This window comes from Ascaphus truei, unplaced genomic scaffold (genome assembly GCF_040206685.1).
Source record: "Ascaphus truei isolate aAscTru1 unplaced genomic scaffold, aAscTru1.hap1 HAP1_SCAFFOLD_650, whole genome shotgun sequence".
In the NCBI taxonomy this organism is placed as follows: Eukaryota; Metazoa; Chordata; class Amphibia; order Anura; family Ascaphidae; genus Ascaphus; species Ascaphus truei.
Window position 1 is genome coordinate 106284 of NW_027456983.1, and position 15376 is coordinate 121659.

The window sequence follows — 15376 nt, forward strand, 5'->3', positions numbered from 1 at the left end:
AAAATCCCTAATCCCATTAGCTCACTTTCTAACGTATATAGACACAGGAACAACAAAAATAAATCCAATTCAAAATCACACAGCATGCATTAGGTCTCACCAGGAGCAGAACTACAAGTCCCAGAATCCTGTGCTGTGCATTGTTTAGCTTGAAGCGACGACCTTCATTTCAAACCTTCTTACCTACCCAGTAATTGCACCAGGTTGGGGTGTTTAACCTCTTTCATCACAGCCGCCTCTTTCAAGAACTCCTCCACTTCCATCGTGTCTTCCTGAATAGATGGGAGAAAGTGAGTGTCTACACCAGGGGGCTCAACTCCAGTCCTCAAGACACCCCAACGGGTCAGGTTTTAAGGATATCCCAGTTTCAGCACAGGTGGTTCAATGAGACACTGATTGAGCCAGCTGTGCTGAAGCAGGGACTGATTGAGCCACCTGTGCTCAAGCTGAGACTCATTGAGCCACCTGTGCTGACCCTGGGACTCATTGAGCCACCTATGCTGAAGCTAGGATATGCTTAAAACCTGACCTGTTGGGGGGGGGGGGGGGGGTCTTAAGCACCCCTTGTCTACAGCAATATCTCAACTCAAATGCAAATTCTACCATGGAATTGGCTCATGGAATTTGAGAGCCGTATTGCACTAACTAGTACAGTCTTCCGGTGTTGTGCATGTCAATGTATCCGTAAACAAAGATTAGACTTCCTTGCCAAGGAATATTACCACCGAGGGAAACCTGGTTACCAATGAACTGTCATTTAGTTAGAATACCAGTCAATATGCAATAAACATTAAAGATGCTCACAAATGAACTGTAAACCTGTTCCAAACAAAGTATTACAAAGCAGAAAAGTTACACAGTATTGATGGAGTATTTGGAAGGTCGCGGTGCAGCACTGTGCACCTTAAGGACCACAGTGCATTATTTCCAGGCCACGAACAAAAGCTGGGGGAGTCTTCGTTCCATTAAAAATCATTCGTAGTGATCCTGACTTCCACGGTTCCCACATTAAGGGCTAGGCAAGGTTGATAACATCCTACGATAAGCTATTATGGCGATGCTGTTTCCATTTTGTCTGTATCCTTTTGATGGTACTATTGTATCTTGATGTACACAAGTTATTGTGACCTGGAACGGTAACCCCCCCCTTCCTCTTCTTTTGTACACATTCCCTATTTTTTACTTTTCCCCTCCCCTGAAAAATTCAATAAAATTTGAGTTTACAAAAAAAAAAAAAAAAAATCATTCTGCGCTCATCATTACAGTGAGTTACTAATACACTGGTGATCAAATGTAATCACGTTTCATGCCGCACATTATCATACAATCCGTCCAGAACCGTAGCGCACAGCCTGGCACTATCCTACTGCTACAGATGGGGTGACTCACAAGACAGAGGCCTCCCAGAACCATCCCTATTAGTCTGACTCCAGTCTCATTTAAAGTACATCTTACAAATAATGTCCTACATTAGTCCTAAACGTTAATAGCTCTGTAGAATCAGAGTGCAAGGATGCATGGTGCAGTATGTCTAAGTTTACTTGTACTGAAGAACACAAAAGTCCCCTGCGTTAGAAATAAACTCCACTAGGTGGCAATGTGTTAAAGGACAGTTTAGCACCGTATGTGCTACAGTGCATGTGTTAGCCCAGTGGTGCTCAACTCCAGTCCTCAAGACCCCCCCCCAATAGGTCAGGTTTTAAGGATATCGCTGCTTCAGCACAGGTGGCTCAGTCAAAGACTGAGCCACTGATTGAACCACCGGTGCTGAAGCTGGGATTCATTCAGCCACCTGTGTTGAAGATGGGACACATTGAGCCATCTGTGCTGAAGCTGGGATATCCTTAAAACCTGAGCTGTTGGGGGTCTTGAGAATTGGAGTTGAGCCCCCCTGTTTTAGCCTGTTGCTTCCCAGGAGCTAATTGTGTAAAAAGTCTTTGTCTGTGAAATATACCTACAAAGGCAAGCAACAACCTTTCTACATCTACAGTACCTACAAGCTATACAAAATACTGTCATGTCAAATAAAACGAAAACAAAATAAAACAACAACAATTTACTTTTGTCCTCAGGATGTTTTGCAACTTGTGACTTAGCCAGCATCAACGTGGCTGCAGAGTATTGAGATTCCTCCCTCATCCTTGGTTTTCTAAAACAGCACAGCTTGGTCTTTTCCAGAAGACAAATGTGTGCTGTTCCAGAAGGGCAGTCCAAATGGATTTGTGGGAACCTCACACAATTGAGCTTGCATGATGTATGGAGTGTCACCGACCTAGGAGGCCTTTAACTTCAAGGGAGCAGAAGTATGTCCCCCTGTCCCATCAAGCATGGAAGTGAATGTGGTTCTAGGTCATGATCCCATTTTTAGGTAGGACATGCAGTAGGCACTGTGTTCCATACCTTCAGGGTCTTCACTGCCACGGTCAAGTTGTATTTCTTCCACACACCCTCGTACACCTCTCCATACTGGCCGCCTCCCAGCTTGTGCTTCATAGTGATGTCCGTCCTCTCTATCTCCCACTTGTCATAGTTGGGCGACACCCCGTAGATGGTGGGTTTGTTGCGCTTGGGTGCTGGATAGTGCAGTGTGGTGATCAGCCCATCAGACACGGTTGAGTGGTGATGGACCAACTCTGCCAGCGTGTTAAAGCGGCTGTCCGAAGACACGTAAAGCTGAGGGTGAGAGAGGGGGTTACAAGGTCTGGGGGGGGGGGGGGGGGTACACTGGGCAGATAAACTGGTATGCTCAAAAGTAAATAAGTAAAAATAATGAAACAGGAGCACGAGTGTAAAATTTACATTGCGGTGATGCCAAGCATGGCGGTTTCCTAAAACAATCTGTAATCAGAATTCCCCATATCCCTCTCTGATGATTGAGACGGCAGTGTCCATGCTATGGATTGGAAAATAAATCAAGGTTTTGACTCTTTAATTAGATGTTAGTGGGCTCCTGGTATATACTGGGCACTGAGTGCCACATGGTTCCCAGAGGGGACAGACCAGTCAATGGTAGGACAAACCTCTGACCAAGATTATGATGCTCCTAATCATACCATGTCAGTCCGTAACGCTTACAAATATGAGTGATCCGTAATCAATTAACTGCATTGATGTCCACCACTGAAGTCCTGGAGCAATTGCAGCCTCATTAGCTGCTTAGCACTGCAGCCAGTCAATCTTTCAACGCTTGATCAATCAAACGAAACATCTGAGGTGCTCATTTTTACAGATGAATTGGAGGACACATGTAAAAACAAGCACAGCGGTGACTCCTGTCCATCCCCGCGGTCTGACTCACAATATTCAAGGCCAGAGGAGAGAGGTGGTTCTGTCACTGGCACAGACGAGAAACACATCACTAGTTGGAATCTTTACTCGCTGTCCTCAGCCTCCATAGTCCCCCTCCACCCCCATAAAACATTCTAGCTGTTAACTCTACGCACACACCATCCAGCAGTGCAGCAAAGAAAGGTGGAGGTCACGTCTAAACACCATAGAAAACGTTCTGCATTTAGAAAGATATTCGGAAGCTGGAATAAACAAGGATTCCCGGAAGCTCCCTTCAGTGGTCAGCATTCCTACGGGAAGAGCATTTCCTCCTAAGTGTTTTGGTTTTGCTCCTGCTCGTTGGAGTCAGCGGAGCTTATTTTGCATTCAGCGGGGACGAATGTCAGCCTTTTATTTTGTTTATTTACGACAGATTGCAAAACATTTTTATGAACGCGCAGCCGAGCTCGCTAATTACATTTGGAGAACACTGTGCGTCCTGCAGGCTCAGTGGAAAGATTTACATAGCTACCGAGGGGACTGCCATGTAGGGGAAAAACAGCAGCAACTGCCACTACCAGGTCTACAGATATGGTGGAAATTGGGGGTAAAGTAAAAAGAATGGCGCATAGAGATGCAGAATGTGATACATCTCATAATCTGGGCCAAATGTAACCCCCCCCCCCCCAACTCCTCCTACTGACTCTCCCTGAGGTACAAACTGGGGCAGAGACGCAGAATGTGATACATCTCATTATAACCTGTGCATCATGTAACTCCCCCCCAACTCATCCTATTGACTCTCCCCAAGGTGCAAGCTGGGACAGAGACGCAGAATGTGATACATCTCATTATAATCTGTGTCCCATGTAACTCCTCCCCAACTCCTCCTACTGACTCTCCCCAAGGTGCAAGCTGGGAAAGACACAGAATGTGATACATCTCATTATAACCTGTGTCCCATGTAACTCCCCCAAACTCCTCCTACTGACTCCCACCAAGGTGCAAGCTGGGGCAGAGATGCAGAATGTGATACATCTCATTATAATCTGTGCCCCATATAACTCCTCCCCAACTCCTCCTACTGACTCTCCCCAAGGTGCATGCTGGGACAGAGACGCAGAATGTGATACATCTCATTATAATCTGTGTCCCATGTAACTCCTCCCCAACTCCTCCTACTGACTCCCCCCAAGGTGCAAGCTGGGACAGAGACGCAGAATGTGATACATCTCATTATAATCTGTGTCCCATGTAACTCCTCCCCAACTCCTCCTACTGACTCTCCCCAAGGTGCAAGCTGGGAAAGACACAGAATGTGATACATCTCATTATAATCTGTGCCCCATATAACTCCTCCCCAACTCCTCCTACTGACTCTCCCCAAGGTGCATGCTGGGACAGAGACGCAGAATGTGATACATCTCATTATAATCTGTGTCCCATGTAACTCCCCCCCAACTCCTCCTACTGACTCTCCCCAAGGTGCAAGCTGGGAAAGACACAGAATGTGATACATCTCATTATAATCTGTGCCCCATATAACTCCCCCCCCAACTCCTCCTACTGACTCTCCCCAAGGTGCAAGCTGGGAAAGACACAGAATGTGATACATCTCATTATAATCTGTGCCCCATATAACCCTCCCCAACTCCTCCTACTGACTCTCCCCAAGGTGCATGCTGGGACAGAGACGCAGAATGTGATACATCTCATTATAATCTGTACACCATGTAACTCCCCCCCAACTCCTCCTACTGACTCTCCCCAAGGTGCAAGCTGGGAAAGACACAGAATGTGATACATCTCATTATAATCTGTGCCCCATATAACCCTCCCCAACTCCTCCTACTGACTCTCCCCAAGGTGCATGCTGGGGCAGAGACGCAGAATGTGATACATCTCATTATAATCTGTGCCCCATATAACTCCCCCCCCAACTCCTCCTACTGACTCCCCCCAAGGTGCAAACTGGAGCAGAGACGCAGGATGTGATACATCTCATTATAAATTGTGCACCATAACTCTTCCCAACTCCTCCTACTGACTGTCCCCAAGGTGCATGCTGGGGACAGATGGAGCAAAATGCTTTGATACATATGCATTGTGCATTCCTTCAGAAAAGATATGTTTAACCTCTTCAGTGCCGGATGAGCTGCAACACTGCCTGTTCCAGAAGCATTCGAGAGTTGAAAAACCAATGTTGGTAGACTGGTCGTCACCCAGCACTGGAGGGGTTAACTTGCAAAGTTATACATCATTATTCCCTTCCTGAAATGTTAGTACTTTGCTGATCATGTTACACACTGATTGTCTAGGACTGCTCCCCCGAGCGGGTAACGTATGCACAGAATCTCCGGCATGTACAGGAAGATCGCAGAAGTATGAATGGCGTTCCAAGCATGCTGCGCAGGAAACGTATTCTGCCCGCGCCTCGCGCCTCCTCCATTCACACATCCCAACCAACTCCTTCTCATACTGGTACACAGCATGGCCAGGTGAAGTAGAGAGGCCACATTACATACTTGTACTTTACTGCTGGGTTTCACTAGTAAATGTTTGATGTGCTGTGCAAATCAAACACGAACAGTGATTTACCGTGAATATAACTTATAGAATAGTGCACTCACAAGCATGAAGCATCACCCTCTCCCCTCCTGCATCTCACATCAATTCCCCCCCCCTGCATCTCACATTCCCCCCTCCCCCCCTGCACATCACGCACGCACCTTCTGTACCCTGCCTTTAAGCCTCCAAACTTTCGGCGCGGGGGCAGGGCCTACACAGAAGGCCGCCCGCAACAGCAGCGGAGAGGCCTGCTGCAGGGGGAATGGGGGGGGGGGAGGAAACTGGGGACCTGTACCCATGCGCAGAGCTGCCTGCCCCGGGGCAGCTGAAGCCCGACCAGAGGTCAGGTAACCGCCAGCGCCGGCCGGTATTGTGCTCCGGGAGGGAGGGAGGGGGGGGGGGGGTTGGGAGGGGTAAAGAGGTGTGTGTGATACTGCTGCACATGCGCAGAATACAATTTTGCACATGCGCTGTCAATCACTTCCGTTATTTTTTTCGTGACAATTTTCAGATTTTTTGTTTCACTTCAAAAACCTGCTCAAACCCACATGAACTTTCTTTGGGTAAATGTTTGTGTACTGCAATAATTATTATCAGATGGGAAAGGGGAGTGATGTATAATAGCGCTAATGGGGATTACAAACAATTGACCCTACTCTAAGGGTGAGCCCTATGGTTGCAAGGCAGCCTGGTGGTAACCTGACAGTACAATCAGAATAAACAGCAAATAAACAAAAGAGATACCGGCGCCTAATGAGTCCAAAATTAATGGAATCCTGGATATCCAGTAGAAATAGTTCCAGTTCCAAGGAAATCAACAGTCTCTGTATCTTGGGGTATTCAGATATGACTTGATTCAGTGGAAGTAGAACATGCAATGAAAAAAGAAATATTTAGTGCAACACAGTTAAACAATTTATACAGACATATTTGCAACTGGCTGACATAAACAGACAAAACAAACAGACACAACTAGACAAACAACACTTAAGCAAAGCTAATGATAAAAGTTATTTATTAAACTAGATGATAAAAAGGACAAATGGCTAACAGACCGCTCCGGTGGGTTAAAACCTAGATAACACTCACAGGACGGCTGCTGGTAATTCGCATAGTACCAATGGGGTCTGGTGACCGCGTGTGGGGGATCCGCTGGGTGCCTCAGACGCCTTGTATTCCTTCTGCGTCTCTCCACTGGCAAAAACCAGAAGTGACGCCGTCCTCGTGGCGGACCGGAAATGACGTTGCCGGATGTGACGTCAGAACCTGGCAATCTCCAGTGGAAGATACAGGAAACGGCGATCTGCACCTCCTTGCCCCAGTCGTTGGAAGAATGCACTCAGCGCTTGTACTGCTTGTAAATATAAGCCACCAAATGTCCTATATATAGATAAAAAATGCCCTACGCGTTTCGTGCGTCTAAACACACTTCCTCAGGGGTTATCCCCATTTTTTATCTATATATAGGACATTTGGTGGCTTATATTTACAAGCAGTACAAGCGCTGAGTGCATTCTTCCAACGACTGGGGCAAGGAGGTGCAGATCGCCGTTTCCTGTATCTTCCACTGGAGATTGCCAGGTTCTGACGTCACATCCGGCAACGTCATTTCCGGTCCGCCACGAGGACGGCGTCACTTCTGGTTTTTGCCAGTGGAGAGACGCAGAAGGAATACAAGGCGTCTGAGGCACCCAGCGGATCCCCCACACGCGGTCACCAGACCCCATTGGTACTATGCGAATTACCAGCAGCCGTCCTGTGAGTGTTATCTAGGTTTTAACCCACCGGAGCGGTCTGTTAGCCATTTGTCCTTTTTATCATCTAATTTAATAAATAACTTTTATCATTAGCTTTGCTTAAGTGTTGTTTGTCTAGTTGTGTCTGTTTGTTTTGTCTGTTTATGTCAGCCAGTTGCAAATATGTCTGTATAAATTGTTTAACTGTGTTGCACTAAATATTTCTTTTTTCATTGCATGTTCTACTTCCACTGCATCAAGTCATATCTGAATACCCCAAGATACAGAGACTGTTGATTTCCTTGGAACTGGAACTATTTCTACTGGATATCCAGGATTCCATTAATTTTGGACTCATTAGGCGCCGGTATCTCTTTTGTTTATTTAATAATTATTATCATCATTTATTTATAATGCGCCAATGTATTCCGTAGCGAAGTACAATTGTATTGTATGTCTTTATTTTTATAGCGCCATTAATGTACACAGCGCTTCACAGTAGTAATACACGTGGTAATCAAATAAATAACAGATAATATAAATAACTGATCATGGGAGTAAGTGCTTCAGACATAATAGTAACATTTCGGAAGAGGAGTCCCTGCTCCGGGGAGCTTACAGTCTAATTGGTAGGTAGGGAGAACATACAGAGACAGTAGGTGGGAGTTCTAGTAAGTGCGTCTGCGTTCTTTAAGCAAGTGTGTCTTAAGGTGGGTCTTAAAGGTGGATAGAGAGGGTGCTAGTCGGGTATTGAGGGGAAGGGCATTCCAGAGGTGTGGGGCAGTCAGTGAAAAAGGTTTAAGGCGGGAGAGGGCTTTAGATACAAAGGGGTTAGAAAGAAGACATCCTTGAGCAGACCGCAAGAGTCTGGATGGTGCTGGAGGGCGTAAAACAATACGATAAACAAGAACATACACTGTTAGATGTAGGTGTGGAGGGCGCTGCCCCAAGGGGCTTACAATATAGGAGGAATCCTCCTTACCAAGTAACTATTCAGTCTTTCTCATCCACACAGCTACACAGTGATCGAGGAGACGTCACAAAAAGGAACGGTACTGTGCTGGACTTTAACAAGATCTTAAACATTGGGGAGAAACGGTAGGAACATTATTTCAGACAGATTTAAGCAAGATTCATTTAAAGGAAGAAACTGGGATTATGAGTTATGTGGAGGAGAAAAAGCAGTGGGAATCTCCTAGTACCATCACACTTTGGTCACTGTACCTACAGAGCAGGCACTAAAGGACTACCTGTGCATTATTACATCAAAATCTATGGCGTCTCCTACTACATGAAATACATGACAATGTTACAAAGTACATGTTGACTTCTTCTGTCCCGAGATCCCAACGCATTGCACAGTGTACATGATCAATTATGTTTTTTTTTTTTTTTTTAAAGACAATGTCCGTGATGAAGAAAATGTAGCATAGGTTGTCGCGATGGGCTCGGTTCTGTACTTTAGATGCATATTTTATGTCATGGGAAATCAAAATGACTTTTTTTCCCTTGGTTATTACAAGCTGATGGGTCGTTGTAGAAAATATTAGGTTATGCAAAATACATCGGAGATGAAAGAGAAAGAAAGAACCTATTATAGCTGCATTATAGCCAGGCGGCGTGCGGCGTTGTAAAAGATTTGCGGGCTTAGGAAATCTGCTTACTGGCGCTGCACTCATGGCAGGTTTTACAACACACACAGATGAGTTGCATATATTCTCTTACCTTGCTGTCAGAGGCGGTGTTGATCCGGTAGTGGTACACCCTGCCCTCGTATCTCAGTGATATGGACCTCTGGCCAGGACTGCTCTCGCTCTCCCGCACCAGGAAGCTACCGTTGATCCCGCTGCTGAGCAGGTATTCGGCTGCGTTGCGGGACACCGGTCCGTGGTACCAGGAATGCTTCTCGGGGCTGTTGACCGGAGTGATGTAGTTACTGGGCACCCAGCCTTGGCCGTTCTTGGTCTGGGCCTCACACCACTCTCCATTGTGATTGTAGCCCAAAACGCGAAGCTTCTCACCTTGCAAAGGAGGGTGAGAATCATGGTGTATTTATTGTGAATATTAGGGGTACATTCAGATCCCACACTGATAGGAGCTCTGCCAGTACCATGCAAAGCTCAAAGTCACTTGTCATTAGATAGGAAACTGTTGCACATACAGTACACTGACCCGAGGAAGGTCCCGTCTGAGATAGATGCTTCAATGGAGAACTAAATCGAATTTTCATTAAGAAAGAGAATAATTATATCTTTCTTTGGAAGAAAAAAAAATGGACATTTAATGGATTGGCAAAACCAGGTGTATCAAAATTGTATCATATAATTATCTATAGGTCTTTCATCTTTATATATGGCTTTCTTTCCCTTTATGGAGTGCAAACAAAACAGGCACCCATTTTGCCAAGGCCCTTTCTAGGTAAATATTGATTACAGGAATTCCCATGTCCCAAATGTCAGCGCTGAAAAGGTCTTACCTTTAGTTATGCTGAGTGTGTTGTCCCCACTGGCGACAAAATCATACAGTGCAAGAAAGAGGTTGGGGTCATTTTCACCGGGACCAGACAGAAGATTTTCCTTGGAATTCCAACGAGCAGCTTCACTCAGACCTTGTGGCTCAAACTCTGAAACTATTGGCCTTTGCAGGGCTTCTGGGAGCAAGGAAAGCATAGAAAAGGAAAGGGTAGAAAAGGAGAGCGAGAGAGAAAGAGAGCGAGAGAGAAAGAGAGGAGAGAAAAAGAGAGCGAGAGAGGAGAGAAAAAGACAGTGAGAAAGAGACGAGAGAAAAAGAGAGCGAGAGAGGAGAGAAAAAGAGAGTGAGAAAGAGACAGAAGAGAAAAAGAGAGAAAAACAAGGAGGGGAGAAAAAGAGAAAGAGGAAGGATAGAGAGAGTAACAGAGAGAGAGAGAGAGAGAGAGAGAGAGAGAGAAGGAAAAAGAGAGAAACAGAGAGAGAGGAAGGAAAAAGAGAGAAACAGGAGAGAGAGAGAGAGAGAGAGAGAGAGAGAGAGAGAGAGAGAGAGAGAGAGAGAGAGAGAGAGAGAGAGAGAGAGAGAGAGGAGAGAGAGGCAGGAGAGAGGCAGGAGAGAGAGAGAGAGGAGAGAGAGAGAGGCAGAGAGAGAGAGAGAGAGAGAGAGAGAGAGAGAGAGAGAGAGAGAGAGAGAGAGAGAGAGAGAGAGAGAGAGAGAGAGAGAGGAGAGAAAGAACAAAAAAAACTTGTTAACTTCTAATTAAAGAATGCTGGCCATCTGTATGTTCTCTTGTTTGATGCTCCCACAGCACAGTATTTCTTTTAGAAGCAGAATTTCTGATCAGATAAACAGATGCTGTTTTTATGTTCTAGTCCTGCATGCAGTGTACAGGGTACAGTACTTCCAAAACCAATGCTTTCACACAACCCATTTGTAGCTGCCTGATCAGGATTACATGAAGGTCTAAAATGAGACTTTACATATGATCCATGCAGGCTAACTTCCACTGCGAAGAGTGTGAAATGGTGTTAAAGCATTAATGTAAGCCACTCTGTCTCTAGAGCGCTCTGTTTGTTTTCTTGTCGCCAGTTCTGTACAATGTGAAATGATCTAACACTACCCTTGCGCAAAGGCGCTTTTTATTCTGATATGGAGGGCTGAGCTCAATGTCATGCCCTGGGTCACAAGCAGCTGATATTAATGCCAGGTGTCCACTGAATAACGGAGATGGGACGATACCAAGGAACACGTGGAAGAAGCAGAGCACCAAACACACCGCACAAGGTCATGCAGAGGAGGAATCAACCACTCAGGGCTGACTCAACAGGAAGAAAGGAAATCCAGCTCTACGCCTCTCTCCTCACTCACACCTGACGCCAAACCTGAGGTCGCGTTGGAATCCCAACAGTGGACAATGGGCACAAATAAATACAATTGCACAAAAAATAATACTAATAAAACACTCATACAAAATGCATGCAAGAGTGAAGAGAGGGCTTCTTTGTTCCTTCTTAGGTGTAAATGCCCAGGCACCTACGGGGTTTCTCTACCTGGTGGCATCTGACTGTGCAGCTAGAACATTATTTCTACATATAATTAAGTTCAGGTAACACATCTATAATACATTCACTACAATAATGGGCATTATTGTAGGCAGACTGGTGTATTATCAATTATAAAGTGCATGCTCGACTTTTAAAGGCAACATTTTAACAATCTGCTGACAAAAGGAGAACTCTGCAGACTGTCCCCAGATTGTTAGCTAATGGTCTTTTCACACTGACCCAGGCAACTGTTGCTGACATTGGATTTGCCTGCTAAGGCTGCCTGCTGGGGTTGGCCAATCATGACACTTCAAAGCATCCCGTGAGTGGTTACACTATTACTGCAGTCATCTGCCTGCAAGTGCAGTGATTGTATCACTTCCACTGAACAATCGAAAGGTAATTGCTTTGATGACACTACCCAGGGAACAAAGTAACAGTTTCCCATCTTCTTCTGTCTGGGCAATATTTGGACACAATGACCCTGCATCGCCCCTTTGTGATGGCCTTGTGTATGCCTCTATTAGATGCAGTTTTAGAAAGTATGCCCCAGGGCTGTAGACTGTAAGACATCTCAGTGAGTGTGCAAAATTAGTTTCTACAATTCAGCTACATAGACCTAATGGAAACAGTACAACCTGAACCTCTTTAATGTCAGAGGAGTATACACTGCAGTCCCTACAGGTAAAGCATGTGACCATCACTTCTTTTTAGAAATAGTTCTATAAGTCTGGAGTCTGGAGCTAGCCAATGGGCATCAGCAGCTGCAATTATTTTTGGGCTTAAAAAGGTTTTTTTTCGGTCTCTGCCCTCTACGTAGGATGTAGGAGTACCCCAGAGGTAATGTCACAGACACTGAAGTGACAACAGCAGGGGTGGGCAACTCCTGTCCTCAGAACCCCCCCCCCCCCCCAACAGGTCAGGCTTTCAGGATATCCCAGCTTCAGAACAGGTGGCTCAGAGTCTCAGTCTTTGACTGAGCCATCTGTGCTGAAGCAAGTATATCCTGAAAACCTGACCTGTTGGGGGTCTTGAGGACTGGAGTTGAGAACCCCTGCTGCAAAACAATGGCACGATCCCTACTTAAATTGATAAGTCACTATATTAAAAAATACCGGCTCACACAAGGCTATTGCTGCAGATTGTCTCGTCACTTGGTTTTGAATACGCACAATTACACTGCTGTCAGCTGGTTCAGCTTCCCGCAAGTGACACAAAGTACTGACTTGGGCACGATTTGGGTATTGCAATTATCAACCTGACGGAGAATAAACAGGAACGTCAAATATCCTGTTATAATAGAAAGAGGAACTTGCACGGTTTGGAAATCATGTCTTTAATTTTACGTTGTTCCAGTAAGATGCAATCCCTCTCAGAGTATCAAATGGAGGGTTTCGCATTTCAAATACTACAGACTAAAATTGCTTTACTGTACTGAACCATCCTATGGACTATACTGTATCTGTATGTGAGATATATATATATACACAAACACACATATATTTACACATATACATACATATACACACACACACACACACACACACACACACACACACACAATATCAGCCACCTCTTCATACTAATGGACCCTTTAATGGATCCGGTGAAGGATCAATGTGTCGCCGTGCCGTGGAAACCAGAGCTGGAAGGAATCGGATACTAGAAACCTAGAAACCAACATTTTGTTTTGGTAAAAGCACAAAGGTTGCGGGTAAAACAGAAGTACAACCTACTTGGCCACTGTTACATAAACAGACATTACTCATGATGCTATTAAAGCACATTTTAACCCCAGGACTGACAAAAGGAAGCCTGAAAAGGTACTCTTTTTAGAGAGGGGCAAAGTGAAGGAGGGACATCCTAGTCTGAAAGTCTTCCACAGGTGTGCCTCCAGCCACGGAGATGTACCTGAGGCAAGAGTTCTGTGTTCTGCTTCAGTGGTACCGAAAAGGTTATGATGCCTCACACTTTGTGGTTTTGTTGGGGTGGATATCACTTTGGAGGTTATCTTGTGTGGGATATGGTACCAAATAATGTCTTCGTGATCTCACAGAGGCAAAGAAGCAGATCCTGAAGAACAATTGCCAATATGGCACCTGGATAGTGACTTGGTGTATGTCTATACAGCCCTGTCCCAAAGAGCTTACAATCTAACTTGTTGTGTCTGAAGCATAGAGAATGCCAGCAGAGGGACAAGCAAGGCCTCTATGACACAGAATGGACTAATTGTAGATCTCTATTAAAAAGTGGGTCTGGTTTGCAGAAATGTCTTTCGGTCTTTGATTCTTGACTGATCCTTCCTTCCTCATCTGGTTTTTTTTCTTCTCCCTGTGGCAGAGGGGAGAGGGGTAGCTGCCTGCTCCTAATCTGTGCAGAGGCCTAGGAAAAGGGGATTACAGATTTGAAGACTCCAGCTGGCTGCAGCACAGCCTGGGCCTTTTCTACCCCTCCCTCCTTTCCCTCTCTCCCCCCCCCCATCACCCCTGCCCGAATAACAGATGCTCCGAGCCTTCCCCCCATTGACACCCTGTTTATCTCACCTTCGAGATAGCAGCTGGAAGAAGAGGAGAGCCCTTTCTTGGACTTGCAACCCACCAGCTTCAAGCAGATTTCCAACATTTTCATTTGTTGCATGCAGGACGCCCCTGCTCCCTTCTTCCTTCTCCTCCCCGGCTTTTCCTTTCCTCCCCCTCCCTCGAACATGCGAAGAAATCAGTGGCGACCAGGCCCTTCGGCCTTTCAAAAAAATTCGATTCCAAGGGTGTTCAGCTCACGGAAGGCTGTGGCCCAACTCCCCTTCTAACGCAGAACAAACTCTCCCCAACTCGGAAACTCCCGAAGCAACTTCAAAAAAGTAGCTTCGTCCGGGCTGGCCCGGGGTGAGAAAAGGGGTTTCTTTCCCCCTTCACATTCTCGGGACGATGGATCCGTTAGTTAGTCTCACCCATTCCGCCAAAAGAGGCTGACTTTTCCTGTCCTTTTTTAGGGTGAAGAGAGAGGGGGAACCCCAAATAAAACTCGCGAGCTCTTCAGTCCGAGTTTCGGCGGAGTGTTGCGGCTTTCCCTCGCCTCATTCTCTCACTCCATTAGGTGCTCTGTGTTAGGCAGGGAGAGCTGCTTACGGAGACTGCCAACAAAGGGCCCCCTTCATGCTCCGGCTGCCTCCACTGATGACATCCGAGGTCTGGCAACGCCTACCCGTGCACAAGTTAACTCTCTCAAGGCCGCTCGGCAGATCCTGCCCTTTGTTCTGCAAACCCTTCCACTGCTGAAAACGCAGCCCCCAAAAAAAAAGTCCGGCTGGCAACGCAGGTGAAAAAGTTGTTTGGGACCGGTGGGAACTTCGAAATCCCATAGGAATATTAACATTTATTTATATCAAATGTTTTACCAGGAAGTAATACATTGAGAGTTACCTCTAGTTTTCAAGTATGTCCGGGGCACAGAGAGAGTATGATGACAAATACATGGTCACATTAAGTGAGCAGGGTTATAATCTATATATATATATAGATATTGATATAGATGTAGATATAAATATAGCATTATATTTGGTGAACAGGGTTATTATACATTATATATAAAGACATTGCATGAACAGTTAAAGATAAAATATGTTATAGTTACAGGCGCTACGGACCAGTTACATGTTGCAAGAAGTATGCTCACAAAAATTGTGTTTCTAGGTGGTCGGGGGAGGGGTGGCATTCCCAGTTGTCAATTGTGCAAATCTCCCCCAAAAATTGATTCCCCCCTTCTTTCTTTTTTTAACCCCCTCGCTGCAAAGGA

At 45.6% G+C, this 15376-nt stretch overlaps 1 protein-coding gene across 4 annotated transcripts in view; it reads right to left on the bottom strand.

The window, feature by feature from the left end:
• ABL1 (ABL proto-oncogene 1, non-receptor tyrosine kinase) overlaps window positions 1-15376 on the bottom strand; it is an 82333-nt gene that overhangs the window by 10249 nt on the left and 56708 nt on the right. The window contains exons 1-5 of one of the 4 annotated variants that reach the window (XM_075584569.1): window positions 14128-14770; window positions 10048-10218; window positions 9297-9592; window positions 2401-2673; window positions 188-272 (exon numbers count right to left, since the gene is read on the bottom strand). In XM_075584569.1, coding sequence (XP_075440684.1) covers window positions 188-272; window positions 2401-2673; window positions 9297-9592; window positions 10048-10218; window positions 14128-14290 — 988 coding nt within the window. In that variant the 5' untranslated portion in view covers window positions 14291-14770. Of the gene's footprint in view, window positions 1-187; window positions 273-2400; window positions 2674-9296; window positions 9593-10047; window positions 10222-14127; window positions 14771-15376 lie in introns of those variants that run through there. The other 3 variants (XM_075584568.1, XM_075584571.1, XM_075584570.1) reach the window with 3 other exon arrangements.